Source organism: Electrona antarctica, assembly GCF_951216825.1.
Source record: "Electrona antarctica genome assembly, chromosome: 4".
Taxonomy (NCBI): domain Eukaryota; kingdom Metazoa; phylum Chordata; class Actinopteri; order Myctophiformes; family Myctophidae; genus Electrona; species Electrona antarctica.
This window is the reverse complement of record NC_136809.1, coordinates 19,008,477-19,035,443: the sequence shown is the minus strand read 5'-3', so window position 1 is coordinate 19,035,443 and position 26,967 is coordinate 19,008,477. Positions and strand designations below refer to the sequence as shown.

The 26,967-nt window shown below is 41.2% G+C and overlaps 2 protein-coding genes across 2 annotated transcripts; both read right to left on the bottom strand.

Annotated features, from left to right (window-relative positions):
• Positions 1-1,552: 1,552 nt before the first annotated feature.
• Positions 1,553-7,246, bottom strand: LOC306921962 (small ribosomal subunit protein uS2). Its single transcript, XM_079499306.1, has 8 exons — positions 7,116-7,246; positions 5,574-5,744; positions 4,609-4,727; positions 3,579-3,824; positions 2,757-2,885; positions 2,009-2,177; positions 1,826-1,861; positions 1,553-1,714 (listed from the first exon to the last, which is right to left on the bottom strand). Exons 2-8 carry the CDS (start codon positions 5,704-5,706, stop codon positions 1,620-1,622), a joined length of 927 nt encoding a protein of 308 aa, XP_079355432.1. The 5' UTR covers positions 5,707-5,744; positions 7,116-7,246; the 3' UTR covers positions 1,553-1,619.
• Positions 7,247-9,543: 2,297 nt separating this feature from the next.
• Positions 9,544-26,133, bottom strand: LOC306921487 (mitochondrial glycine transporter B-like). Its single transcript, XM_079498630.1, has 8 exons — positions 25,696-26,133; positions 23,838-23,949; positions 19,123-19,247; positions 18,712-18,796; positions 17,724-17,909; positions 17,384-17,552; positions 14,259-14,422; positions 9,544-12,242 (listed from the first exon to the last, which is right to left on the bottom strand). Exons 2-8 carry the CDS (start codon positions 23,850-23,852, stop codon positions 12,120-12,122), a joined length of 867 nt encoding a protein of 288 aa, XP_079354756.1. The 5' UTR covers positions 23,853-23,949; positions 25,696-26,133; the 3' UTR covers positions 9,544-12,119.
• Between the last annotated feature and the right edge of the window lie 834 nt (positions 26,134-26,967).

The following is a 26,967-nucleotide window of genomic DNA, read 5'->3' as shown; positions in this document are numbered from 1 at the left end:
ACTCCTTACTTACAGGTGTAGCTAATCAGTGCTGCTGCGCTTAATGGTACACCTCAGTAATGGCCGCACCCAGGCAAGCCTCTGTGAATTGGTCTATAGGAACCGATAGAACCGAAATTGAATTATTGTAATGGATACCCGGTACCCAAAGTACAGACAACTCACCACGTCATGTCAGAAAGTGAAGACAACTCACCGGGGTGAGTTGTCCGAATATTGTTGGGCGAGCTGTCCGTCTTTTCCCTTTACCCACTCACCCCAGCGGAAAGTACAGACAACTAACCCCGCCATGTCAGAAAGTGAAGACAACTCACCAGGCCAGGGTGAGGTTTCCAGTATTTGTGTGACGACCAGAATGTAAAAAAGAAAGTGGTACGAGACCTGTGGTCAAGTAGAACATGGAAAAGTACAATAAAGCACACACAATCACACATCTACAATTAAAGCCAGATGTCAGGCAGAGGTAGAAATAGAACAAAAAGTAATGCTCCAAAGCTTTAAAAATATTTATTAAGGTTCGTTGGCTCGTCATCAGAATGAGTAGAACATGACCTGTACATGGCCTGATGGGCAAGTGCCTCTGAGACCTTAGTGTCAACTGTCAACCCCTGATTACATGGAACATGTAACATTTAACACATTTAAGCAAAATTACACTTTGGTAAATGTTTGGGTAGGTGCCTCTTGTTAGGATTATGTAACTCCAAGTATTATTAATGACATCTTCAGTTTCTCTGTTGATTAAAACATGGAAATATTCTATCCATAAACTTAATTTGATTGGGAAACAGGTCAGTCTTCTCTAAAACACTAACTAATGCAAAGTGGATTATTTTAATGAAAATTAAGATCACCATTTGAAATGCATCATGGCGAGGTAACTACCCTTGGTACATAACCCAAACCTCTGCCAAAGTGTAATCTTGCTTTAATGCTAGGCCTGGATACAATCTAGTATTAATGTGCCGATTAACATTGTAGACATTCACATAATAATGCTCAATAGTTTAATTTCAGGGTGAAATCCTCTACCCAAAAAACGGACTACCTGTCGGACTCTGAAGATGGATAATTTTTGTAACCATATCTTTTAAAATACATGCTCAATATTAAATATGGTTTTAAATGGGTTAATCTGAGATAAATATTAACTGACCAGCGAACTGGCCTGACCTGAAACCCACAGAGAATCTACTGTATTGTCAAGAGGAAGGTGAGACATGACGGTTTATACTTTTCAGATGGCAGACATTTAAAAAAAAAAAAAAAAATTCTTTAGTGGACTCATAAAATATTGTTGACAGGATTTTTTTGATTCATGAGCCGCCATAATCAAGATCACTTTGAGGGGGAAAACACAATATTAGCAACTTTCCGTTGACCATTTTCCTTGCACGTGTGCTTCATTTCATCATGTACTTTTATACATTTCACTGCCCACAATGACTGCTACTGGTAGTATGATTAAGAATACGTTGTAAACGTTGGTACACAATACTGTATATTTACAGTACTCCCCCCACCAAACAAACAGCAGAACGATTACTACAGGCACACTTAAACATATTTATTTACTGCACAGCTTTTAGGATTTGTACAGATTCTTGAGTTTAGATGCCTTAAGACCAGTCAGAGGTAGCTCCGCCCCAGTCAGAGGCCTGGGCAGTGGGGGCCGCAGACCAGTCTTCAGTGGCTGGCTGGGCACTCCAATCCTCTGTGGAAAGTAGAGGGTAGTGAATGAGAGACGGTTATAATTCACCATTTAAAAAAAACAATGTTGCATTATAATTAATTGAGTTATTCAGTCAAATTCAATGTTTCTTACCAGCAAAGCCTTCAGCAGGGGCCTTGGCAGGGGCACCTACAGACCGTGGATAAGAACAGAATTGAGCTATAACTTTACATTTTTATGTACATACGCATTATTAAAAAAAATGTAATAGTCTTTAACATACATTTACAAAAGTAAACATTTAAAAGGAAAGCTTCTAATGTCAGTGAGTCTTACCCTCAACGCCAGCTGCAAACTGCTGAATGGGCACAGAGGGCACCTGGACACCCTCAGACCAGTCTGCCACCTCAGGCTGGGCAAATTCAGCCGCTGGGGCGGTCCACTCACCCTGGAACTCTTCCTTGCCAACAGCCTTTTCTGCTGCTGCCTGCTCTTCTTTCTCAATCTGTTACAGATTTGTTTGGTTACAATTATACACCAATAAGAAAAAAGAAAAAACACACACAACACAAAATGCATGACTGACATAAGTACAGGTAGGATAGAAGACTTGTGTCAACAAGGATTGAGATTAATCAGCACAAAATTAGTCTGCCATCTCACCCACCAGTAGTGACAGATTTCTCTTCCCTTCTTCGACAACTCACCACGCCACAGACCAGGCAAAGCAAGTGCTTTTTGAAAGGGTAATTTGCAAGCAATGCAACAACATAGTCACAGTCTGCACAATGGCAATGCAGGCAGCATGCAACTTGCAAGTATCTCTAAAACCAAATCTGTTTTGATATTGTAATCAGAGCGGCTAGAAGATCTGTGCATATCCCAGTCACTATTAGCAACACATGTATATTCTACAATATAATTAGAAATCCATGACATGTGATGAGTGACAAGCTTTCAAGTTTCAGGCATAATAACAAATCTGGCAATCACCATAGTGTTGACGTTAATTTCATTTGTGGCTTTTGTATCAAGCCAACTAAGCACACTTCAGTTGGATGTATGTGCAGTGCAGACACCTCACCTCCTCAGGATCTCTGTAGAAGAAGAGATCGGGCATGGTCTCCCAGGGATGCTCCCTGGAAATAGTTCCCCTCATCCTCAGCACCTCTCTGGCCAACATCCACCACATCAGACCTACAGAGTGATGACCCTGCACAGACAAGTTTTACATCGTTAAGACTGATTAGCGAATGAGAATGTCTGCTTTATACGGCATACACATACAGGTAAGAGTGACTGCAAAGATGTGAAACGAGGACATGCCTTTATGCACCTCTATTAATCTACACAGGACACAAATTTGGGAAAACAACGTATGATGTACTGTATGCTAAGAGTTTATACATTTTATATACATGGCATCTATACAGTTCTTCAGTTGCAACCTTTAATGTCCCAACAATAGGCATTGTGTAGTGTACGTACAGTCACTGAAGAGAAATGTGCTTAATCATTCAAGACAATTCCATATACAGTATCAAGCATTCCATACAGTACAAACAGTCCACTGTCAAACATGGCAAATAGTCATGAAATTCACAATCCACGTCTAATGGTGTGGTCTGTGGAAATCTACTTGGTGGCATTAAGCATAAATCTAATTATGTGGTTTAGGTTGCTATCTAACCCCAGTCATTGGGCAGCAGCCCTCATGGTGTCAGCGAAAACCTTCCCGTTTTTACTCTGGCACACTTCCGACACCTCCACACTCACATGTGAGAGCAAGGCTTTAATTGTGTGCTGAATATTGATCATAACCATAAACCGGAGCAACCAATCGAGAGACACATGGGCATGAATCAATAAGTCATGGCAAGCTAAACTTATGCGTGTCATTCCTTACCTTATTGTTGCAAGGGATAGCTACGTCCACGTATCTCAGTGGGGAGTCCGTGTTGCACAGAGCGATGGTCGGGATGTTGACGTAGGACGCCTCGGTCAGCGGCTGGTGGTCGAGACGGGGGTCGGTCACAATCAGTAGGCGGGGCTCCCTGAAGGCCGCCTGGATCTGATTGGTGAAGGTTCCGGGAGTGAAGCGACCGTGGAAGGTGGTGGCACCGGTGGTGGTGGCAAACTTCAGCACAGCCCTCTGAAGGAACAAGAATAAATGAGATTAGGACAGTCATGATTAAATGGCGTTTTGACATTGAACATGTAAATTAATTTCAGTTTGCCTGGTAATCAAAACAAGAACAAGCTTAGAACACATCGTAAGCTTGTAGATCTGCCATTTCAGCTTTCTTTTTTATGTATGAACATTTTTCAACATGGAAACTATTGACAAAATTGCAATTATCTAAAATAATTGCGATTCACATGCAAAAAAAGTGTAATGCATATACATGCAATGATAATCAAGTGTGTTTTTGTCCTACAGTAGGTGAGCTTGTAATTGACATTAGCCACCAAATATTGGTTTGTGGCTTAGGTTGCTATCTAACCCCAGTCATCGGGCGTCAGCCCTCATGGTGTCAGCGAAAACCCTTCCGTTTTACTCTAGCACACTTCCGACACCTCCACACTCACATGTCAGTGCAAGGCTTTAATTGTGTGCAAATAGAATCTAAAGTGTCAGCTCAAGACGTACATGTTAAACATGACTACAACCCCAAGAAACAAGCGATTAGTACAGTTTTAAGCGAATGCATAGCTTTTATAAGATGCGAAATCTTTATTGCTGCCCAGAGGGAAATTAAAGTATCATTCATAGCAGCAGCCACATTATGATGGGAACACAGCAGAGGTATGAGTAAAGAAAAAGTCAAAGCCACAAAATAAAAAGTATTTTTTTTTAACCTCCAAATGGATGATGCCTCACTGGGGAATGGAGCTCATGGGTTGCATGAGTTTATTATGCGCCTTAGTAGGCTGACCTGGCCAGTGCTCCTAGAGGAGATGACACAGACATCAGCTGGGTTCTCAATGGCCACAATGGCCCTAGCAGCCAACAGCAACTTCTCCCAAGTCTTCCTCAGGTTGATGATGTACACACCTGGGGAGAGGAGAAGGTTCAACGATTTAGTGCACACGTTCAGAGTACTACTGATCATCTCGGAATGATCGTCAGGTGGACAAAACCCTGATAAGCATCTTGTTTCTGTACCTGGCACATGTGAGCATCCACAACTATAACAATATGAACATCTATTCACAACGTTTAATAATAATGTTCTATAAACATTTGTTTGATGTGTAGAACGTGACACCCGGTAATTTCTTAGTTTTATCGTTTCACTCTTTTGCCACAAGCAACTTGGATGCTATATGCTAAAAGTCCGGATTTAATTGTTATAGCATCCAAGTTGCAAGCTTGCAACTATGTGAAAGCAATCCCAACTGCTGTCCACTGAGCCTGTAATCGATAAGTAAGCCTTGCCGAGCCATGTGGCCCCATCTCCTGTTTCTGTAACATAGTACAGCTTGATGTACAGTACACCTCCTGGACATGAAGCTAGTAGTTACTACAGTATGTCTCGGACTTACCCCCCCCCCCCCCCCATCCAACCCTTGATGCTGAGTGCCAAGCAGGGAGGCATTGGGTCCCATTTCTAGGTAGGACCCAGCCAGGGATCGAACCACGACCTTCCAGTATCAGGGCAGACGGTCGCTGTAATCGATATTGCCCCACAAATAAAATTGGTTTGTGGCTTAGGTTGCTATCTAACCCCAGTCATCAGGCGTCAGCCCTCATGGTGTCAGCGAAAACCCTTCCGTTTTACTCTAGCACACTTCCGACACCTCCACACTCACATGTCAGTGCAAGGCTTTAATTGTGTGCTGTTGTGAGGGGATGGGGCTGTCCACAACAACCAAAATAACCCCGAGTTTTCCAACTCACCATCACTCTTCCTCTTGTAGACATATTGTTCCATTTGGAAGTCCATGTTGGTGCCTCCCAAGTGTGTCGCTGCTGCCAGGAATTTAAGCACATCCTCCTCCTTCATCTGCAACACATCCAGACCTCCGGACATCGTGACCACTTTCCCTGCGTTACGACTTAGTGGGAGAGCTGGAAATGGGAGACAAATAAAAAACATGAGCTTAGATGATTTGGAAATCATCTTTAACACAAGCATGTTGGTAAGTCATCATTGCCGCCACGTTACATGCGCTGAAATGAAACTATTTGCTGCGTGTTTGCACATCCAAGGATAAATGATCGGGCGACTGAAGGTTATTACAACTTTATGGACTTGCGATGCGAGTGCAGACTAGCCAACACCAACTCGGGACTGTCCTGAATGGCTTATCTCCACTGTCTCCTATCTAACATCAGGGTCTTGAGCTATATAGTGTTGTATGGACATTATCTGACTGATCATGCACGCATGACATGGCATCACACCACATTGCACCATTCTTATCTTAACTCATCAAAAATACCCTTATACATGAAGCAGAAAAAAATAAAATGCATGACAGACATGCAATTATAGTTATAATAGAAGAAAAAACAAACACAAAACACATGACCAACATAAGTACAGATAGCCAGGATAGAAGACTTGTGTCAACACGGATTGAGATTGATCAGCACAAAATTAGTCTGCCATCTCACCCACCAGCAATGACAGAATTCTCTTCCCTTCTTCGACAACTCACCACGCCACAGAGCAGGCAAAGCAAGTGCTTTTTGAAAGGGGCAATTGCAAGCAATGCAACATAGTCATAAAGCCTGCATGATGGTAGTGCAGGCAGCATGCAAGCATCAACGCTAAACTAAACACGAAATCAGTTCTTGGTCAGAGAAGCTAGAAGAGTAGTGCATATCCTCCTGGTCACCATAGTAACTAAATTCAGATCAATTATATGGCTCAGTATTCCCCCATCAGTATGTATACAACTCTACATAAGATTAGAAATCAGCAGCAGGCCAAGACTATCATGTAATTTTATCGATTTTGACATTTGCATATCAATGATCATAGATATTAAAGTTAAACTCAAAACGCATCTGATAGTCTTGATCCAATGGTACAGATCTTGACCACTTTCCCTGCATTACTTTAGTAGGAGAGCTGGAAACGGAAGTACTATTACAAATGAACCTGAGGTATAAAAAAACTAGGTTTTTCTATCATATTGCAAACATTACATGTGCTGAAATGAAATGTCAAACATCCGTTTCTATTTTTTGCCGATGGGTTCTCCCAGATTGGGACATTAGCTGACTGTGATCAAGCATGCATGGCTTGGCATCAAGCCACGTTGCACCATTCTTTAACCTAACTCATCGACAACACCCCGATCTGTGTCGCAAAATATAAAATAAAAAGCTTTGCCCCATTTAAACACTACCGCGCGATACTTCGTTGCTGATCAATGCTAAGGCCTGCTCTAATGACTAAAATAATAGATAAATGTAAAAGTCTCATCTCACCACGAGACAACGCCGTATGGAGACCTGGAACCACGGTAAAAGAGACCGGATAAAGGAAATGACGTTGTTTTTATACCTAAATGCTACGCGTCGCGGTCCCGCCCCCTGTCATGACGACGCCAGGCCCCTTGGCCAGGCCCAGAGCCTTATATGGCTCTGGCCAGGCCCAACTTCCTTGGCCAGGCCCAAGAAACCAGGCCCAGGAAATGATTCCCAATGCATTTTCAAAAAGTATTCTTTTAAATACGGTTACGCCGCGGACAAAGCCAACTCGAGTTGTGACAAATCATGACGATAAACACAATATTTTGGACCAAACAATTAATTACAAAGAAGAAAAACAACAAAAAAAGTGTTGTAACCTTCCGTTTTTTTCTTATTTCTAATTATTTTTTTGGACCAAAACATTGTGTTTGTTGTCATGATTTGTCACGACAAGAGTTGGCTTTGTACGACGCTTAAAAGGTCTTTAAATAAATACTTTTTGAAAAGTCTGAGGAAAATGAACGGAGAATAATTTCCTGTGCCCTGGTAGGGGGCGGGACTTGCGACGCTCTATTCCACCACAGTCTTTTTTGTAATACTGCCGTGCGTCGATAGATGGCACCAGAGCCATATACTCTATGGCTCTGAATGGCATCCAACGGCCAGATCAAGTATTGATGAGAAAACTTGAGAACTTTGAACTTATCAACACTTTTGTTACAATCAGCATATAAAACTCAAAATCAACATAATAATAATAATCTTTGAAGTGCTTTTCGAAAACAATGTTTACAAAGTGCTTTTTGTCTACAAATGCACATCCTTGTTCTATCAATAAATAGGGTTCTGGGGTAGGTTCACAGCAAAATCAGGAACCGTTAAAAACACTTAGGTCCCCAGGGCTTTTTGTGTAATCCTTTGAACAATCTTTGTAAACCATACCTCTGTAGAATCTACAAACTGTTATAAGTATTCAATCAAGCAATCAAAAATAATTAATATTATGATAGCCACTAACATTGTATTCTCCCAATGTCCTGATTGAATAAGTGATTGTGTCGTGGACTATCTTTGTCTAATGTCCAAATTCCAGGAGTGACCAAAAATTCCCCATAACCAGGTATTAGTTTATTTTATATTTTATTTGGTGACTATTCAGGGGACACCAGGGGTTAGCTTGTAAAGAAGACATGACCGTAATAATGATCACATGCAAAGATAAGTCATTGTAATTTCTAAATGTATAATGCCCCATAAAACCAAAACCAATTTTCTGTTTATTATGTTAATAACATGTGCAGGTACTGGTACTAATAAAATAATGAGTCTATAATGCTCCCAAAGTTGTTTATTATCACAATGACATGCGACTTTGTTAGGATTACAGCACTGTGTGTGCACTGTATATTCTGTATATTTACTGTTCGGTAGTCACTAGTGGTACGTTTACTTAATAACTGTACTTAAGTACAATTTTTAAGTATTTGTACTTGAGTATTTCCAATTCCCAATGCTTTTACTTCTACTTCACTACATCTCAGATCCAAATATTGTACTTTTACAACACTACTATTTATTTCAAAACTTTAGTTACTTTGTAGACTTTGATTATTATTACAAAACATAAGTTGTAGATTTGCTATTGTCGGCATGCAAAACCAGCTCGCAATGAAGTAGCCTATGAATTAATCATTGCACCAATCCCCCTAAAAAACAAACAACAAAACAGCAGTTCAGTGCAAGGGAACTGAGATGTCGACTGACAGAAAGAGTTTGTTCGAACGTCTGTTGGAACCCATGAAGATAGATAGGTTGGTGATGGCATAGCAGTAAGCATCATGGGGTCCACCAGCAGTAGCCGCAGGGCTGCCAACACCCCTGGATCCTGCAGGAGTCTCCTGCATTTTGACCACGTCTCCTGTCTCCTGCATTGGGATTTCCCCTGGATTTGGTATCAGTCCCAAAATTGACCAGAACACAAGAACAAGGATCTACTATAAACGGTTCTGGGGGAGGACCCCCAGACCCCCCACTTAATTGTGGGGTCTTGGCAGTGCATGCAATCATACAGAGATGTTCACTTAAATAATTAAAGGTTATTATTGAAGATGGGTCTTACATTGCTTCAGTCATCAAATCAATTTCTGTGGGCCTACGTTTTGCATTGTAATGGCTGAAACGGTACCCATCATTTTTCCAATGCTAAAAGCAAGCCTGATACAAGTATCAAACTCACTAGAACACAGGAAATTACATCTACTCTGTTGAAAGTTTCTGGGAGTGGACCCCCAACCCCTGCTCTGGGAGTCCCCCCATCCCCCCAAAAAATCTCCTGGATTGGCAGCCCTGGCAGTAGGTGGCCGTTTACATACTTGATTAGGATGCTTATCATCCATTGTATCTATACTTTTATAATATATCTAGGATGAAAAAAATAAAACTGTACAAAAATGAAACTTTTATTGACTTAGAAAACAACAGGCACAGTGTCTGCCTGTGCAAACACATGCACAGACAAATTACCCACAACAATGACCATACACACAGTCACACCAAGCACTATTAAAGAGATGATTATGATCAGAACTTCCAGGCCAAAATGTCAATGTTTGAAGTATATAGCGCACACATTAATTTGGCACAAAGATAGACATAAGCTGGATACAAATGAACTTTCACAGTACCGTCAGCCACTCCCATCTATAACCAGCCTCAATGGAGCCTTGGTTCACAACATAATGTGCATGTATTGCTAAAGTGCATTCAATGTTCAACGAGACCCAGTGATGTGTCCCAACGTAGTCTCCAACGCTGTGAGACCGAAAATCATGACAGACATTGGGGAGGTAATCAATATCTATCACTAACACCATCGCCATTCTCTTTAGAAATATTGTGCGATAAGGAACCTTTCTTCTTCTTGTCTCCCTGCAGTGTTAGCAAACATGGCCCATACATTTTGGTAAGCATGTCATACTGTATGTCACCTAAACAAATACTTCTAGGTAATGAACAACCAAAAACTAAATGATGGAACAGAGCATGCAAGTGACTTTTTTTTTTTAAAGGGAAAAAAAGAAAGACAAATAAAATAAAAGCATAATGTTAAATATGCCAGTTTTTCATCATCAAATTAATGTAATCAATACACTGGGGTGGATAAACACTGCTACTAGTTTCACCAACATATCAATAATAAATATCCATAGTCGATGGCACACTATACAATCTACATAAAAATAGGTCTCATCTATATATATTCAGTAACTATTTACAAAACTATGGAAACTAGAACCATGCCCCATGATACCATATAAAAGACACAGTGGCTTAATAATAACAGTAATGCTTCATATATGGGCTCATTGTAAAGGAAATTAGTTTACAGGCTGTTCTAAAATGTTATCTATGTAGTCTCTCCAGGATTTTGTCATTTGCCTTCACAAGAACCAGTGCACATTGTTCCAATATTTGCAAAAAATAAAATAAAAAAGAATCTTTAGTCTAAAATCATTAACTCAATAACACTTTGCAAATTGCGCTGCATATTATACCATTTCTGCAAATTGGTTACAGTACTGATGAGACTGTTGTGCCATGAAATTCCTGAATAGCTTTTGGCTGCATTTTCTGGGCCCAGATAAGATTGACTATCATTGATGAAAAAAAGCACATCTGGTTTTATTACATTTCATTACAAATGCACCATTAGCTGTACATGCCATACACAGGGTTTAAATTAGGTTTTGTGAGTGTTGTAAGAATGGCTTTATAGTAATAACTGAAATTGATCAGTCAAACCTCACCCTGTATTTCACAATGCACAATGCTGGTGATTGTCTCAGCTTGAAAGAAAGTTTTATCATAAGTCATTGTGAGAGTAAGAAACAATACATCTGATGCAAACTTCATGAATTAAATATGGCACAAGTCAGAGATGTGCACGCATCTCGGTCTCCGTTGTACTTTCTCAATACTCAAAGGTTTACAGCAGGTTGAGCGTAATCTTAGAGATGCAATGTTGGCCAATATCCAATATCCAATTCATTGCATGGCCATGGTCAATACAGATATTGCAATACAAGTTTCCAGTAGTTTACCTTACACCTGTTACACATCAACTGCTGTAAATGTAGTAAAAGATTTTCTTTATTTATACTTAACATTTTGTTGCTTTTACTTGTTCCATTTGAAAGGTTCCTCAAGAAAACCCTGAAGCTGGAGCCTTCAATCACCACAAAAGCTTTTTTTCAGCTTCACATTCAAATAAATATCATAAAATAAATGATTAGGTAAAAATATCTGGATTATTTTGCAGGTACACATTTTACAGATATTGCATTTTTAAGTAAATATCGGTCGATACGTATAATGAATGATTAATTGTGCATCCCGTAACCTTATAAAAGTAAGCTGCATTGCCATGAAAAGCAGCAGTAGCTTTTGTTAGCATGTTACTGGAGTTGTAGGAGAAGGGACATGGTAACTTCATAGCAGTGAGGGACTATTACTTCGGGTCAACACAGCTATTAGAGTGTATAAAGGTGTTACATCAATCTCTCATAAACACTCAGAGGAACATTTTCACACACATTGTACATACAGACCATAGACGCGAAGTCACACAGGCACAGAACTTATCACTCATTGTATCCAATTCTACCCAAAAACCTCTTTGTCTTCACTTAAGCAGATTTAGACTTATTTGCGCACCAGTGTAGCACACTGGTGCTAACACAACAGCAGTTCTACAAGCTCACAACACAGCATGGCATGATGCGTCGTGACTCATGAGCGTGTAGATCTGCCATTTTCTGTGCATGCCACCACCACACAGAACAAAGTACTGTATATCAAGCCCTTTAGTATCCCAGGAGTGCAAGATAATAGTCTATGATATGCGTTCTTTCATAAGTAATTCCGTATCCTATCCATACTTTCCTCTGACATTGGGAATTTTAAATGATATGCATAATATTGACTTTTATGTTTCCTTCAAGCTGCTGCCGGCATTTCTCTTCAGGACTTGAGGCCCATACGAGCCATAAGCTGCTCGTAGATAGTCCAGGCCATGGCAGCCATCAGAGTTCGCCGTAGAGACCTGGGTACAGCCCCTCGGAAGAACCCACCCAGGCCATTCTCCTGAGGAGGTGTTCAGTATGTTAGAGATGCACAGATGCAGACTTTTTTTCTTTTTGTAATTATATTTTAACGACCCTCATGAATGTAAAAATGGAACCAAATAGATCAATTTCGTTCCATTTGTAGACTCTCAAAGTTACACACCCATACGGGGCCATTTGGAACCCACTCAAGGACACTGAGACCCACTGGTGTAGCAGAGTGTTTCCAGTGAGCCAACATGCACAATAGCAACACCCTCACTCTGTTTGACCAGAATGGAAAAGAGCCTTATTAGTATCATCGGTAACACATGTGAAGGAAGTAAAGTAAAATGGCGTGTGTGCATAGAGTGCATTAGGAACCTGTCAAGACTAGTCTCAACTGTGGCCAGGGCCCAATACTTTTAATTTAAATTTGAATCCCTATCCGAGTGGCTCAGACATGGATTTATTTTGGATACTTACAAAAACAATCACACCTGTGTGAAGTAAGTAGGGATGGAGCCAGAAAATCTGGTCCATTACAAACCCGGTTCGGCATTTATCGAGACCCGAGTATCAATAAGCTTTTGGCTTATTATCGGGTATAGCCGCAGCAGCTGACGTCATGGCCGCTCGCTATATAATAAGGGACAGGCGCGTAGCGTGGATTAATGTGCAAATGGGGGACAATTTAAAACAAGGCGGCTTACATGCTGTAGTTTGCTACTAACAGAAATTTGCATGCACAAGGGCTGCCAAAGTAGGCTATCTTTTGTTGTTTTTTCGCCCCCTCTCTTCGAAGTTAAGACTGGGCAACCTCTAAATTGACTGGGCCACGGTGGTAAGGGGGCCGAGACGCGACGGGTGGTTGCGTAATGGGTGCGCCGTGGAAGTATGGTGGAACTGGTGAAAAAGTTTGGTTACATTTTTAAAAAGACAAGAGGGGAGCTAAATGCAATAATGTAGCACAGTTGTTAACTTAATTAGTAGCATACATGCACGAAAGGGAACATTTCGACAATGCATAGGCATCTGTCAATAATGTATTGTATTAAACCCAAATGCGATACCTTTGCATTTGCATGTCTGCACCGAGTCGAAACAACACGGGAGCCGTCAGCTGGTGCAGTGGAACAACCGTCTTCTTCCACCCAAGACATGTGGTGCTTGCTGCCCAGCAAGACTCCGTTGCCATAATTTATAATCCAATTCATAATACGATTGGGAAACTCAATGCGGACATTTGACCTAATTTCTCCTTTCATTGTTGATGGCAAATATGGGACAAGATGACGTACATTTTCCTGTGTTGCAGACATTTTGTGGGGACAAAAGCTGTATATAGGTGGGGCTAGTGCCCCTCAAAAATAAAAAAAATGATTGGGAGCAGGGCTGTGCGATATGACGATATATATCGTCTGGACGATAGAAAATGTCTATCGTTTAATATGAAGATGAAGATCTATTATTTATATTGGTGTGTCACAAAACAAGCGTTACGGCAGGATTTTAAGTCATGACGCCCAGGCACGCTGCTAATCTATACTGCTATTACATAAACATGAAGGCAGACGATAGGGGACGAGATTCAGAGTGGGGTAACCAGCTGGTCACTGTTATAAAGTCAGGTTTCATACTGCGTGGGATCTGGATATAAAATGAGCTATATCGGGATATGAGAATTTGGTCATATCGCCCAGCCCAAATTGGGACAACTTTGACATCTTATCTGTGATCATAGATAAGATTACCTCAGCAAACAGTATCTCAATGAGACATATACATTTTGAGTATTAAATAATAAATCCAAATCTGATCCACTCAGTTGGGGTTCATTAAACATTTTTAACTATTGGGCCCAGAGGATCTCAGATCTCCGTCTACCGATATGTCTAGTGTAATCTAAATTCAATGTAAGGGCTAGACCAGAGGATAAACCCTCTAACAAACGCATGCCTACTGCTTTGAAAAACATTTTGATACTGTTCCAATGTGAATGGCAAGACCAGCCACCGCTGCTGATCTACCACAGATAGATAGAATGAGCCCTCACCTTGTAGATGTGGCGTACCGCAGCTGTAGTGTTCCAGTGGTCAGAGCTGACTTGGATGTGGGTCTTCACTACATCTGCAGGTTGGGTGACCAAGGAAGCCAAGACACCAGCCACCACTCCACAGCTGAAGTTTACCAGCGGAGAATAACTGGATGAACTGACGTCTGAAGGACAAACACCAACAGTCACAGTCAAGTTACATATTAAAGGCACTTATTAGACACCAGGGGCACTTTGTGTGTGGGATTAAGGTGCCCGAAAAATATATTTTGTTGCTCCATTTTTCAGGTTTTAGATTTTTTGCTTTTTTCATAAATCAATGCTATTGAACACCCTTTACATCTGTGTGTTGGTTCTAAACATTTGCAACCCATGAAATGTATTAAGGAGCACTTTGGACAAAACAACCTAACTCAAACTGGCTCTAAAAATTTGGAACCCATGAAATGTATTAAGGAGCACCTCATCCCCCTCTCATGCAAGTATATATATATATATATATATATATATATATATATATATATATATATATATATATTAGAGCTGGGACTTGATTAAAAAAAAAAATCTAATTAATCAGAGGCTTTGTAGTTAATTAATCTTGATTAATCGCATATCAATATTCAACCCGAGAACAGTGAGAAACCTTTTTTTTCAAATGTTTTTTGGTATCCCAGTGAATAGTGACTACAGGATTCCACTCATTTTCAACATTTTACTGTCATTAATATACCTTAGAGTTGTTGTGTGGATATAATAAGAGTCCCCCCCCATTCTGTGTTGCCTAGAACTGGAGATCTGAAAAAAATCAGTAACATTATGAAGTACATCTCAGTGACATCACAAAAATGTACTTCATAATGTTACTGTTTTTTTCAGACCTCCAGTTCTATAGGCAACACATAATGGGGGGGACTTTATTATTTCCAGTGCACACAACTCCATAGAAAAATGTTGAAAATGAGTGGTATTCCCCTTTAAGCAATACAAGTTTTTTATCCCAACAGATAAACAAGAGCAGCAAGTGCCTATATAAAGTGTCTTCAGTGTGTATATGAATACTCAAATGTGCTTTACATGGCGGGGCATGAGAACAAATAAAAACCACTTTATTAGGGGGGAAACATTTCACATGAGGTTGGGGCAGACCATTGTCTGACCACGGAATTCCCACCCTTGCTACTTCAGTATGTTTCGCATCGAGGACAGCCTGACAGCTTTGTGCTGTGGTGAAATCACCGCGCGTCTCCGGTGGTCTGTGATACATGTTAAACTGAAGCAGCTAGCAAGCCTAGCATATAAGCTAACGTTGGTCATAAATGGATCCTTTCCCTCTGACATTGCACACAGCCATGCCGCTATCCACGCGTCCATCCGATAGCTTTTACATCTAAATGTCCCATCCATGGAGCAAAGCGATATAAGCGGCTTCTTCATTCGATTCATTTGGGTTTGGGCTTTCTGACGGAGCTGTAGCCTGTAGTGTAGAGTGAACAACAGCTGCTGCTGCTGCTCGCGTGCCGCAGCCAATTCAGTACTACTAGAAACACAGTGAGAAACGTTCCGCGGTGGGAAAAAAAGGTGCGATTAAATGCGTAAATTTTTTGAACGCATTCATTTTTCTGTAGTTAATTAATCTCAATTAACGCGTTAAAGTCCCGGCCTATATATATATATATAAATATATATAAAATCACAATACCAACTTTGATGAGGCAGTATTGCTTGTTTTAAAAATACTAGAGCGGTGCCTGGAACGATGCAAGTTGGAAATGAATGCCCCACCCAGTTATTATGGCCGTGTCACTTTTATGCCCATATATGGAGTTCTTTGTCAGGCATGACCAAATATGGAGTCTATGCAGATGTCAGAACATCATTGTGATGTCAGAACATCATTGTGATGTCAGAACATGCCAGCTCCATATATGGAGATATGGGGTGATCAAAGGCTTTTGTGCTGGTTCTGGACAACCGGCTATCCAACTCAACACCGGGCACTGCACTCCCTGTGGGGGTGTGGAACGCGTGTGTCGAATTTGAAGTTGGTGGAGCTAACGGTTCTCGAGTTACGTGGATTACAGACGTACATACAGAGATGTGGTGCATTTATAGATATGAAAATGAACATTTTGGAGTTAGGTGGTTTCTCCCCGACAGCAGAGATATAGCAACATATTTCTTATTCGTTTTTCATAGTTTTGATGTGAAATATTCATCAGCGATTTTTATAGTTTATTCATCGAGTCCTTTACCTTGAGCTGTATTGTGCACAAGATTTTTTTTTAAAAAGTCTATTGCTTGGTCTCATTAAGATATTTTAAATGATTAATTGACTGTTGGGAAAAAGACCACCCAACTCCAAAATGTTAATTCATTTTTCGAGTAGTGCAGCTGTGGTAGAACACGGAGCGCTCGTTATTAGCACTTTCGCATTTTGGACGCCAAATGAAAAAAAAAGTATAGCTTTCTTCCAGGTCCTTCAAACGCCACTGCGCAACTTCTTTTTTTTTCTCTTTAATTTTTTATCCCACGATTTTGTAACCCATTTTTCACCCCTGTGTCAATTATCTAATGTGATCCTGGGCTCTACACACCCTCCGCCAACCTAGTCCCCATATATGGGGACATGGGGAGAGCAACGGACTTGAACTCATGCTTCCTTCATGCCTGAGTGTCCAAGTTACTCCTTTGCACCTGACAGGGGGGAGTTTCCCTGGTTGGACGTTGCGCGTGGAAGGAACACGTTATTCCAACCAGTTCCTTTCCCCTCCATCAGGCGCCCCGGGCTGGCCAGGGGGAGGCAGTTTAGAGACCAGGATTACTGCATGTTTTTTGTGAGGGTACCTACCCTAGGGGACACGAGGAGAACATGCAAACTCCACACAGAAAGGCCCTTTCGCCAACCCCGCCTTCAGGTATGGGCACTGATGACGCGGAGGAGGAAACACGCCGCCAGCACCCACAGCGCCCCGAGCGGGAATCGAACCCAGGACCTTCTAGCTGTGAGGCGACAGCACTACCAACTGTGCCACCGTGCCCCCACTGCGCAACCTCTATTGAACTTAATAGTGGGGGCGGGGTTGTCCGCACTCTAGCTTATATATAACTCTATGGTTGCTCACCCTGAGGAAGGGACCTCTTGGCTTGGCTGTAGAACATGAAATAGATGCCAGAGAATGGTGCGTCTCGGAGCAGTGTGGCAGTCAGTCCTGAGAAGAGTGCCCTGATGCCTTCTGTGTCATAGACACTCCGCATAGCACCTGTCACACTCGTATAATTATACCGGCCACTCTGAAACATATATAACAATGAAATATGCATGTGAAATTAACATAAAAGCGGGAGAAACTTCCAACATCGTGACACATAAACAGTAAGCTGAGTGCCAACAATACAAATCAAAGAACTACAAGCTGAAATTAAGTATTTGTCCACATCTATCTGAAGGAGTAATTCTCTCACCTCAAAGCGAGTTTTGATGACAGTGACAGGGAGCATGGAGACCCCAGCCACAGTCCTGGCCCCAGCCCCAAGCAGAATATCCTGGCCAGCGTTGGGCACCCGGTCCCGGTCCAGAAATAAGTGCTGCTTTAGGGAGTGTAAACTGCTGAAGTAGATTCCCACACCAGGTATGCAGCGTATTAATGACTAGCAGAGAGAAAGGACAAAGGGTGACATTTCAACCACTGGATATATACACAATACAATGTATGCTCACTACACAAATATTACTACTACTGGTATCACCAAGTGTGGGACCAAGCGATCATATACACCAGTGGTTCTCAAAACATTTTTTGTCAAGGACCCCCAAACTTATTATGTATTTAGCCACAGACCCCCATCTGAATCGATTTTGTACCAGGGACCCCCCATACAAGATTTGTGTTGTTTCACTGTTTCATCTATTAATTGTGTATTGTCATTTTGTATGTGATATGGACTAATGGACCCTGCGTCTGAAATAAAGTTTGAATACAAGCTCATAACGCGTCGCATGACAACACGTTGCAAGCTTGTAGCTTGGCTATTGATTACAAATGTAATTAGGGTTATAGTGCCATGTTAACTCATTTTGCTGTGGACCGCCTGGTGCCTTCTCAAGGACCCCTGGCAGTCATTGAACCCCACATTGAGAACCACTGGTAAAATGCTACACAGTAAAATCCTCAGTTTGAATTGAACTCTGAGAGTGTAATGTAACAAAATGGCCCATATGGTTACACAATACACAGAGATGCCAGAAACTGAAACAAATTTGAATATTCAACAGCCCTGGTGAATATTTTTTGAATATTCAGTTAAAGTCGAATTGGGAGACTGCCACGAATATTCCAAAAATCAAATATTCAGTGGCATCCCAAAATGTGTACACTCTCTAGGGTTATCATAACAACTGGATAAATGAACACTGGGGATTTTACTTTGTGAAGTGAAACTGGATACTTACTGGAGAAACTCCCTTCCACAGACTGAAAACGTTCTCTGTCCTAATGACGTTGAAGAAAACGGAAAACATCCCCACCTTCGGTGCACTATGGGAGGAGTTGGAATAATGTTAGAGACGGATTATAGGTTTGTGTTAAAAGGTTAAAATATTTTTCAAAACCAAAAACTGTGGCCCGTGCACCCCTTGTGGTGCGGGAACGCCCTCTAGGGGGTGTGTGGCATGAAAAGGGTAATGGCGGTTTTATGGTGTTATTTAGCACAAACGGCAAAATCTGGTAAAACATTGTTGTAAGGAGATGTATATAGCAGCTGCATGTCTCTCAGTGCAGTGAGTAATCTTTTCTTTTTTAATACACAATTTTAAATGAAATTTGTCAATTTTATGAAGCTCATGCATGTCCTGCACACATACCCTGGCTTTCTGTTGTTCTGTAGGGTCTGTAGGCGTGTCTTGACCAAATCCAGAGGCTGGAAGAGCAGCGTAGAGCAGGCGCCGCTCAGAGAGCCACTCATGAAGGCTTTGAGAGCTGGATGAGCCTGACAACACAGAAAGCGAGTGAGTGAGTGAGTGAGTGAGTGAGTGAGTGAGTGAGTGAGTGAGTGAGTGAGTGAGTGAGTGAGTGAGTGAGTAGAACCGCCGGTTGCCATAATATTGTGAGATTTATAGATTTTGGGGCATAAATAATATATTAGAAGCTTTCAATCCCGAATTGATCAATGTCACCATGGGCCACATACTGTACAAAACAAAAATAAAATGAACAAACTGTACAAAAGGGCACATTATGGTCCAGAGGGCAAAAGGGCAGGTGCTCTAGCACCACCTAGTGTCTATCTGTGTCTATGCCACTGGCATGGAGCCATAAATGAATGGAAAAGATACTAATAAATAATGAGTGAGTGAGACAGTAGGGCAGTGTGGGATCTTGAGTGACAGCTGAGCATATAGGCAGGAGAATGCCCGATTTATACTTTGGCATACGATGGTGTTGCAAGACGAAAATGGCCAATCTAGTACAAGCCCACAATGTACTGCTAGCTAATTTTGACAAGTATAAGTTAACACCTTTTGTGCTAAAGACGTCTCCACACGTCCTCACGGGATCACTGTAATCCATTTTTTGACAGCTCTCATTGCTAGGCAGATTTTGCACACAGCACACAGCTCCTGGACATGTTTTGCGCATGCGCACAATCACATCATTCAGTTCCTTGTTTCCGGGCCGACAAAACTGTCTAATATCTCTGAATCTATGTGGCTGTCATGATGGATATGGCATAAAATCCAAGCAGCACAGCAGGTGCTCTGGGGCTTTGATTAGGCAGCGGTCTGTTATAGAGCTGATCGGTCATCAGTGTTGGGCAGTAACAAGTTACTACTGAAAATCTGTAATATTATTACTTTACCCAGTAACGAGTAGTGTATATTACTCTGCCAAAACAGTATTATACCATACCATATTATACCATATTCCTTTGTAAAAACAATAGCACATATTGATTTGTTGGCTAGTATTGCTACCGTTGGAAAACTTTAAAAAGTTCAAGAGAGATTGCTGCTTTATATTTTATAGCCTTTTTGTCTGATTGGTGACTCTTATTATTCAAAACAATTGGATTCAGTTCTAAAAGAAGCTGACTAAACAGATTCTGTTGTTGTAGGATCCCTTTTTTGCGGGTCAGGGGGGCAAAAGTAATATGTAATATAATAATATATTACTCTGATTCCAAGTAATAAGTAATCAGGGAGAAAAAAGGTGAAATCCATACACAAATAATGCAGTATATCGTGGACACAAAAAGAGAATCAATATCAATAGAATAACCAAAGACATAAGCGTGATCAACCATGGTCCCTCCACCTTTCGTCCAACAACGCAAATGTGTATGGAAACACGGTTGTATGAAGGCAGCCAGGATGCTGTAATGATGACACATAATCCAGTGAAGATGATACAGATGTGCAGAGACAGTCGGCAAACAATGTTAGCGACACACATACGCACGCACACACAGCAGCATGCCTCATGGACAAACCGTGTGCATGCGGGAGACAAGACATAAACATGGACAGACAGAGAGGCAGATGCTAAATATAGCTGGAGTCAGACTCGCAAAACAAGACAATCATACAGTGATTGTTGATGGCAACAACAATGAGCACAAATATAGCAGTCCATGAATCAATTTTGCGTAATGATTATACAAAGTATCATGCATATACTATTTTGTGTAGGTGAGACACACCAGTCCTGTTACTGTACTCTCTGTCTCACACACACACACACACACACACACACACACACACAGGTCTATAATTAAAAAATAAATTAATTTGAACACATGTCCATCTCCCCTACCTTCCCTAAACAGCCACAAGTTCTGACTGAAGGATCCTGTTTTGCTTGCATCTCGCCCTCTTCGCTACAAAGAGTATATTATAGAATACCCCTCAACCTCTGAGCTCTCTTCCTTCCTCCTCTCTGTCGACACAGAATGGCTTCATCCTGATTTTTCTCCTCCCTCCCCCTTCTGCAGTCAAAGCAGAGGCTTAATCCACACCACAGGGTGGCTTTTTTCTATTGGTTTCCATTGCTATCTGAAGCAATGGATCACAACTGAATTTAGCTCTTGCCCCCATAAAATGTAAACGGCTGATTCTGCCTTTGTATAAGGGCACCAGTGATTGGCTGGTGGTGGGTATGCAGTGCATTAGTACATCTGGACAGAATTGTGTGGTTCTAGAAGTGTCTATTCCGGACATCGAGAGGCCTCGATCACGGCTGAACCATTTTAACGGAAATCTCAAACAACATCCGAAAGTCAATCAATTTCCATCACACCCTCAAGTCAAGTTTGAAAAGGATTGCCATCATTGCCATAGCAATGAAGTAATCAGTAATTAGTAAGAATTTCGGGAGGTGTAGTTCCAGACTCTATATAGCATTAGGAGATTGTCGAATAGTTATCAGGCTATGCAAGACTAGGTGTTACGCAACAGCATCTTTTTTGTGTCCATTAGGCAGGGTATGTCACAGTCACAGTAGCCTCGGAAACCCAGACGTTTTTATTTCCAGGGAGAAAAACAGTCACAGTGACTGTAATACGTGCCCCCAGACAGTTCCATGTGAACAAGAATGACTGCTGGTTTATGCTGTGTTCAGACGGGCAGATACAAATATAGTCTACCATTCAATTTCAAAGGAAGCCAGCAACATGAATCTATGAAGCAAATTGACATTTGTAGCTGCTACAAAAGATACAAAGATACAAAGCAAAGCTACAAATAAGTTGAATTGGCTTCGACTTCAGATAGAAAGATACAAAGCGACAAATATGCTGTGAATCTTTGCATCTGCCCGTGTGAACGCAGCAAAAATCCTGTGTGGATCTAATTTTTCACGCTTTTTTACCAGGCTCAAATCCCACTACAGGTTTCCCCATTCTGCCTAATATACTGTACATTGTTTTGCTTTCAGTTTACCTACAGTGTATCTTATCAAAGAACGTATGTGTGAAAAACTCAACAGAATGTATCCAAATGTGAATCCAGCCTGCGACAGATGTGGCCAGTCACCGGCCACTCTGGCGCATATGTTCTGGCACTGCACTAAACTAACATCATATTGGCAAAGTATATTTAAATCACTATCAGACATGGTTGGAAAACCTTTTGACCCGGATCCACTGACAGCAGTTCTAGGAGTTAAAAGCCCCGGGGTCAAATTGTCTACTTTCCAATATAACATGGTAAAATATGTGACTCTACTGGCTCGCAGACTGATACTGTTGAACTGGAAGCAAGCACAGGTTCCGACTCACACTACACTTATGAAAGATGTTATGCACTATTTGCAATTGGAAAAGATAAAGTTTGAATTGAGAGGGAGTGAAGATAGATTTTACCAGACATGGCAACCCTTCATTGACTATTTCAATAGGTGCACGCTAACCCCTCCTACACAATAGATAACAAAATCAAAAATTGGAAAGAAGAAAAAAAAGGAGAAAGGAACTGAGTGTTTTTTCTTATTTTATTTTCTCATTTAAAAAGAAGAATGTCGTGTTGGGAAAGTTTGAGAGCAAGAGTGTCTGTCCTGTTGTCTTTATTTTGTTTGTCTGTTCACATTTGTCACTGTTTAACTGTTTTTTGTTTTTTCTTTATCACATTTATGTACCTTTTTTATTATGTATTGTATGTCACTTAATTACACATTATCTGTCAATGATATTCTTAAGTTATGTCATAATACAAAAAGCCTAATAAAAACTATTTAAAAAAAAAAAGAACGTATGTGCCAGGTCTGTCTGTTGAAAATCTTCTGGGGTAAACAATAAAAAATAGAAATAATTTTTTTTTCAAGATGACCTTTTCTATTACACATTTCAGTAGATACAATAGTGAAAGTAGCCACTGAGAACTTATTTTCTAAACGGATTCCTTCAAAACAAATGTCCAAGTTTCCTTCACCCTGACCTCTATACCCAATCCTTTGTCTGACAGGCTGATAGCTTGGAATACAATTTCAGAATTATTAATGAAGAAAGCCGTTTCATTTCAGTTTTTTTGCAATGTCTTTAGTGGGGAGGGAAAATGTGAGTCGGAGGCATGTTACTCTACTATTGTTATATTAATCCATTAAGACCTGAGGCCGATTCTACAAATATCTTCTAAATTCTAACAGTTTTCTGAAAAACCTATGTTGCAGGTTCAGTGGTGCTCAAACTTTTTCATGTTAAGGACCCCCAAAATTATATGTATTTGGCCAGTGGCCACCAACCCCCATCTCAAAATATTTCGTTCCATGGACCTCAAGAAGCAAAGACTTGAGATAGAAATGTCCGCTTTAAAGAACATACAGTATATATATATGCAAAGATTTGCACAAATAGAACATATATTCAAAGATTTGCACAAATTTTCATGGGTTTTATTTGTTTGTTTTTTGAAAAACAACAGCTCTACAAGCTCATATTGTGGTATGAAGTGGCGCGTTATGAGCTTGTACATCTGCTATTTTTGAATAGACAAAGTATAAAATAATGACTAAAGTGGTTAAAATTGAAAATGTCACAGATGCTTTCTCAATCATAGAATGATTATGAAACAATTATAACGTTACTTACCGTTGCCAACTCCATTATTTAGGTGGATGCTGGGGCCTGGGGATGCACGCTGTGGTGTGGAGGATGCGTCCTGTGACTGTGCAGTTTTTTAACCGGTAGTTTTCAACGCCAACTGCAATTGTGGAAAAGAGATTTCCTCAGTGAGAGAATGATTAATTACAACTAAATGTCTTGATGATTTATTTGATACAACAGAAGAACAGATAACAATAATACCAGTAAGACGCTTGAGGGCCCTAAAGGGCGAGGTCACCTCTGGACTGGGCCCCTGCCCACTGCCCCACCCTGGGCAAGACCTACGCTGTAAAGACTATCATTTGTTTGGGTGGAAGTTGCAGGATTTTAGCGGAAGTATCGGCCAAGGAAATGACGTTGATGCTTTACAAATCAGTTTACATTCTCCGCGAATGAAACAAGTGTTGTGATTGGTCAGGAAAATATCGTATCCGGGAGAAATACATCTGACCTGGTTTTTCCTGGTCCGGAGGATACATCCGCCGATAGCTTATCTGCCTTACGTTGTGACCAGGCTTTTCTTTTCGCAGATAAGTAAGCCTGGGACCGAGGCTACCACTGCCCAGGCTCTATATATGGAGCTGACCTGTTCTGACATCATAACACTGTGCATGCCTCAGCCTGACACAGAACTCCATATATAGGAATAAAGGGAGACAGATACAGAAATCTCATATGGGCATAAAAGGGACACAGACAGATGGGTGGAATGGTAGCCCCTCTCGGCACCCTACGTTAAAGTTTTCTGACATTTGGATGACTTTAGACGTAGGGTCCCTCTCCAGTTCGTAAGCCCACTATAGGACGCATCTGTACATAACCTCCGTTGCAGCCGTGCTGCGCTTTTTTGATTGGGGTTAGATGTTTCAAAAGAAGCATATAGGAGCTATAGGAGACAACGGAGACAACGGAAACCTCAGCGAACGGCGCAGAAGCCGTTAAGTATTTTTAGCCTTTGTTAGACCGTTTTGGTCTGGCACGGGTACAACGGGTACTGCATAGTCGGGTGGGGCATGGATCTCCAACTTCCATCGTTACACAACTCTGTGCTGTATGATCCAGTCATACAATTTTAAAATACTTAATTAATAATAAATCAATAACAATAATTATACAGGAATATGAATTGAATTTCCATTACAGGTCTCTAACTATTATAGTTGACAACACAAGGTCTGTGGATCCCCAGAGGTCCTTCCTTGAGGGGGTTTGACCAATTGGCTCGTCCATTTAGGCTGTATACTGTACAGTGATTCTTAAAGCGGGGTCCGGGGTCCTTGAGGGGGGTTTCCAGGGGGTCCCCAGCTAAATTGTTGATAGTTAGGAACCAAATGGACAGTTAACAGATATGCACGGACACTCTCAGAGTTAAGTTGGTCTGTGGCCTAGTAATCATGCAGAACCACTGCAGTAGGTGACCACTGACCAGAGGACCTAGAACAGGTTCTCACCATGGAGTCAGTCACAGGGGTCCTTGGGAGGTGGAGCACCTCTCTCAGCTATATGATTGAATAGGAACCACTTGGACCACTGTAGATCTGTAAAAAGCTGGGGGGGCTTTCTAATAAAGAGGACGTGAATACTGATCTAGAATAACCTCATTCAAGTCTACAGCTAAACCTAAAAGCGGCCAACTGAAAACAACCTCAACACTTCAGGTCCTGAAGTGTTCATGTGGCATAACAACAAAGCAAGCTCATGTCAAGTCTAAATACAACGTTGTTCTGCAAAACTTAATTTCAGTCACTCACTGACTCACATCTCGACCTATGGTACCGAGTCCGACCTGTCACCAGCTAGCTGTCATGCTGGGCTGCAGTGCAGCCTCATCTTGATTCTTTACCTGACGCAGCAAACAGTGGTTCATGTGATGGTCACTCCTTTGGGGATGAAGAGCATCATTCTGTTGTTGAACACCGAAGCAAAGTCTTTATTCAATTGACGTTAAATAAATAAAGACGCCGTTTACTCGTCGTTAGGCCAGATGTACAACTTGATGTCTTTAGCCTCGGAAGCTAACTAGCCATTAGCCACTTTAGCCATGGTTCCTGACTTCCAGCGTTTGACAGCGGTGCGCTTAAATGATGGTAATAACAGAATATAATATTTAACACGGTCTCGCGAACGCCTTCTTTCTTGTCTTGTTTTCCGGCGTTGACTTGGTATAACGCTCAACAAAGAAATGAATATATCATGATGCTGTACTGGACTGGTACAGTAGCAACTGGCACTGATGGTGCTGTGTGATAAACTCCGCCCAAGTCCCGCCCACCTGCACGCACGTGTTTCAGAGTCTGTCAGCTACTTTCTCTCCCCCCTAGTGGCCAAAAATAAAACTTCTGGGAACTCAGATTAGTCAGCTACTGTGGTGGAAAGCCTGGTGAGGCGAGGTTAGTCAGCTACTAACTTTAATTCTAATATGGGGGTTATATTATTGCTTTATTTTGGTGTGGTTATTTTGGTTGGTTGGGGCAGGGGGTGTTGGGGGGGCTAAAACGCCTTAAAAAATGAAGCCTCGCATAGTTAACATAAATTACAAATACTTGTATTGCTGCTATCGATTATTTATTAATTGTACATCTTTATATGTCTTGATGAATTGAACTGTGAACACTAAGGACCACAATGGAAACAAGCCCTCATGGCTTTTTGTGTTATCCCTTTAGCATTATTGTAACTGTACCTCTATACTTTTTGCAAACTGCTAATCAAGTAGGCCTATTCATTCAATTTAACCCAACTGAAGTCTAGTAGTGTTTAGAATTGTTACATGATCATGTCATCAAGTGACGTTTTGAAACATTTTGAGACCATTTGTATCCTGTCATGTCATCACTGTGTAGGCTAGTACCTTCTCAAAGTGGGGTCCGGGGGACCCCCAAGGGTCATTGGGGGGTTACAGGGGCTCCCCAGCAAAAGTTGCTAGAATTCATAAAATGTGCATAGAGGTATTTTATAGATCATGTAATTATGAAAAATAATGTTGGCCATAGCGCCTCATAAATCTGCTTTGGACCTCCATAAACATTATATTACAGCCGGTAGGCCTATATTATCACCACAAGATGGAGCTCTTATTCATGTTATATAAGCCTATGAACCTGCCTTCTGGTCT

Bases quoted from the DNA above. Each gene is read 5' to 3' on its own strand.
- LOC306921962 (XM_079499306.1), bottom strand. From the start codon at position 5,706: ATGTCCGGAGGTCTGGATGTGTTGCAGATGAAGGAGGAGGATGTGCTT. The intron at 4,728-5,573 runs GTGAGTTGGAAA...TCCTCTCCCCAG, and splicing joins CTACAAGAGGAAGAGTGATG to GTGTGTACATCATCAACCTG. The intron at 1,862-2,008 runs GTAAGACTCACT...CACGGTCTGTAG, and splicing joins GTTTGCAGCTGGCGTTGAGG to GTGCCCCTGCCAAGGCCCCT.
- LOC306921487 (XM_079498630.1), bottom strand. The intron at 18,797-19,122 runs GTATGTGTGCAG...CTCCTCCCATAG, and splicing joins CAGAACAACAGAAAGCCAGG to TGCACCGAAGGTGGGGATGT. The intron at 12,243-14,258 runs GTGAGGGCTCAT...ACACCTCCTCAG, and splicing joins CGGTACGCCACATCTACAAG to GAGAATGGCCTGGGTGGGTT.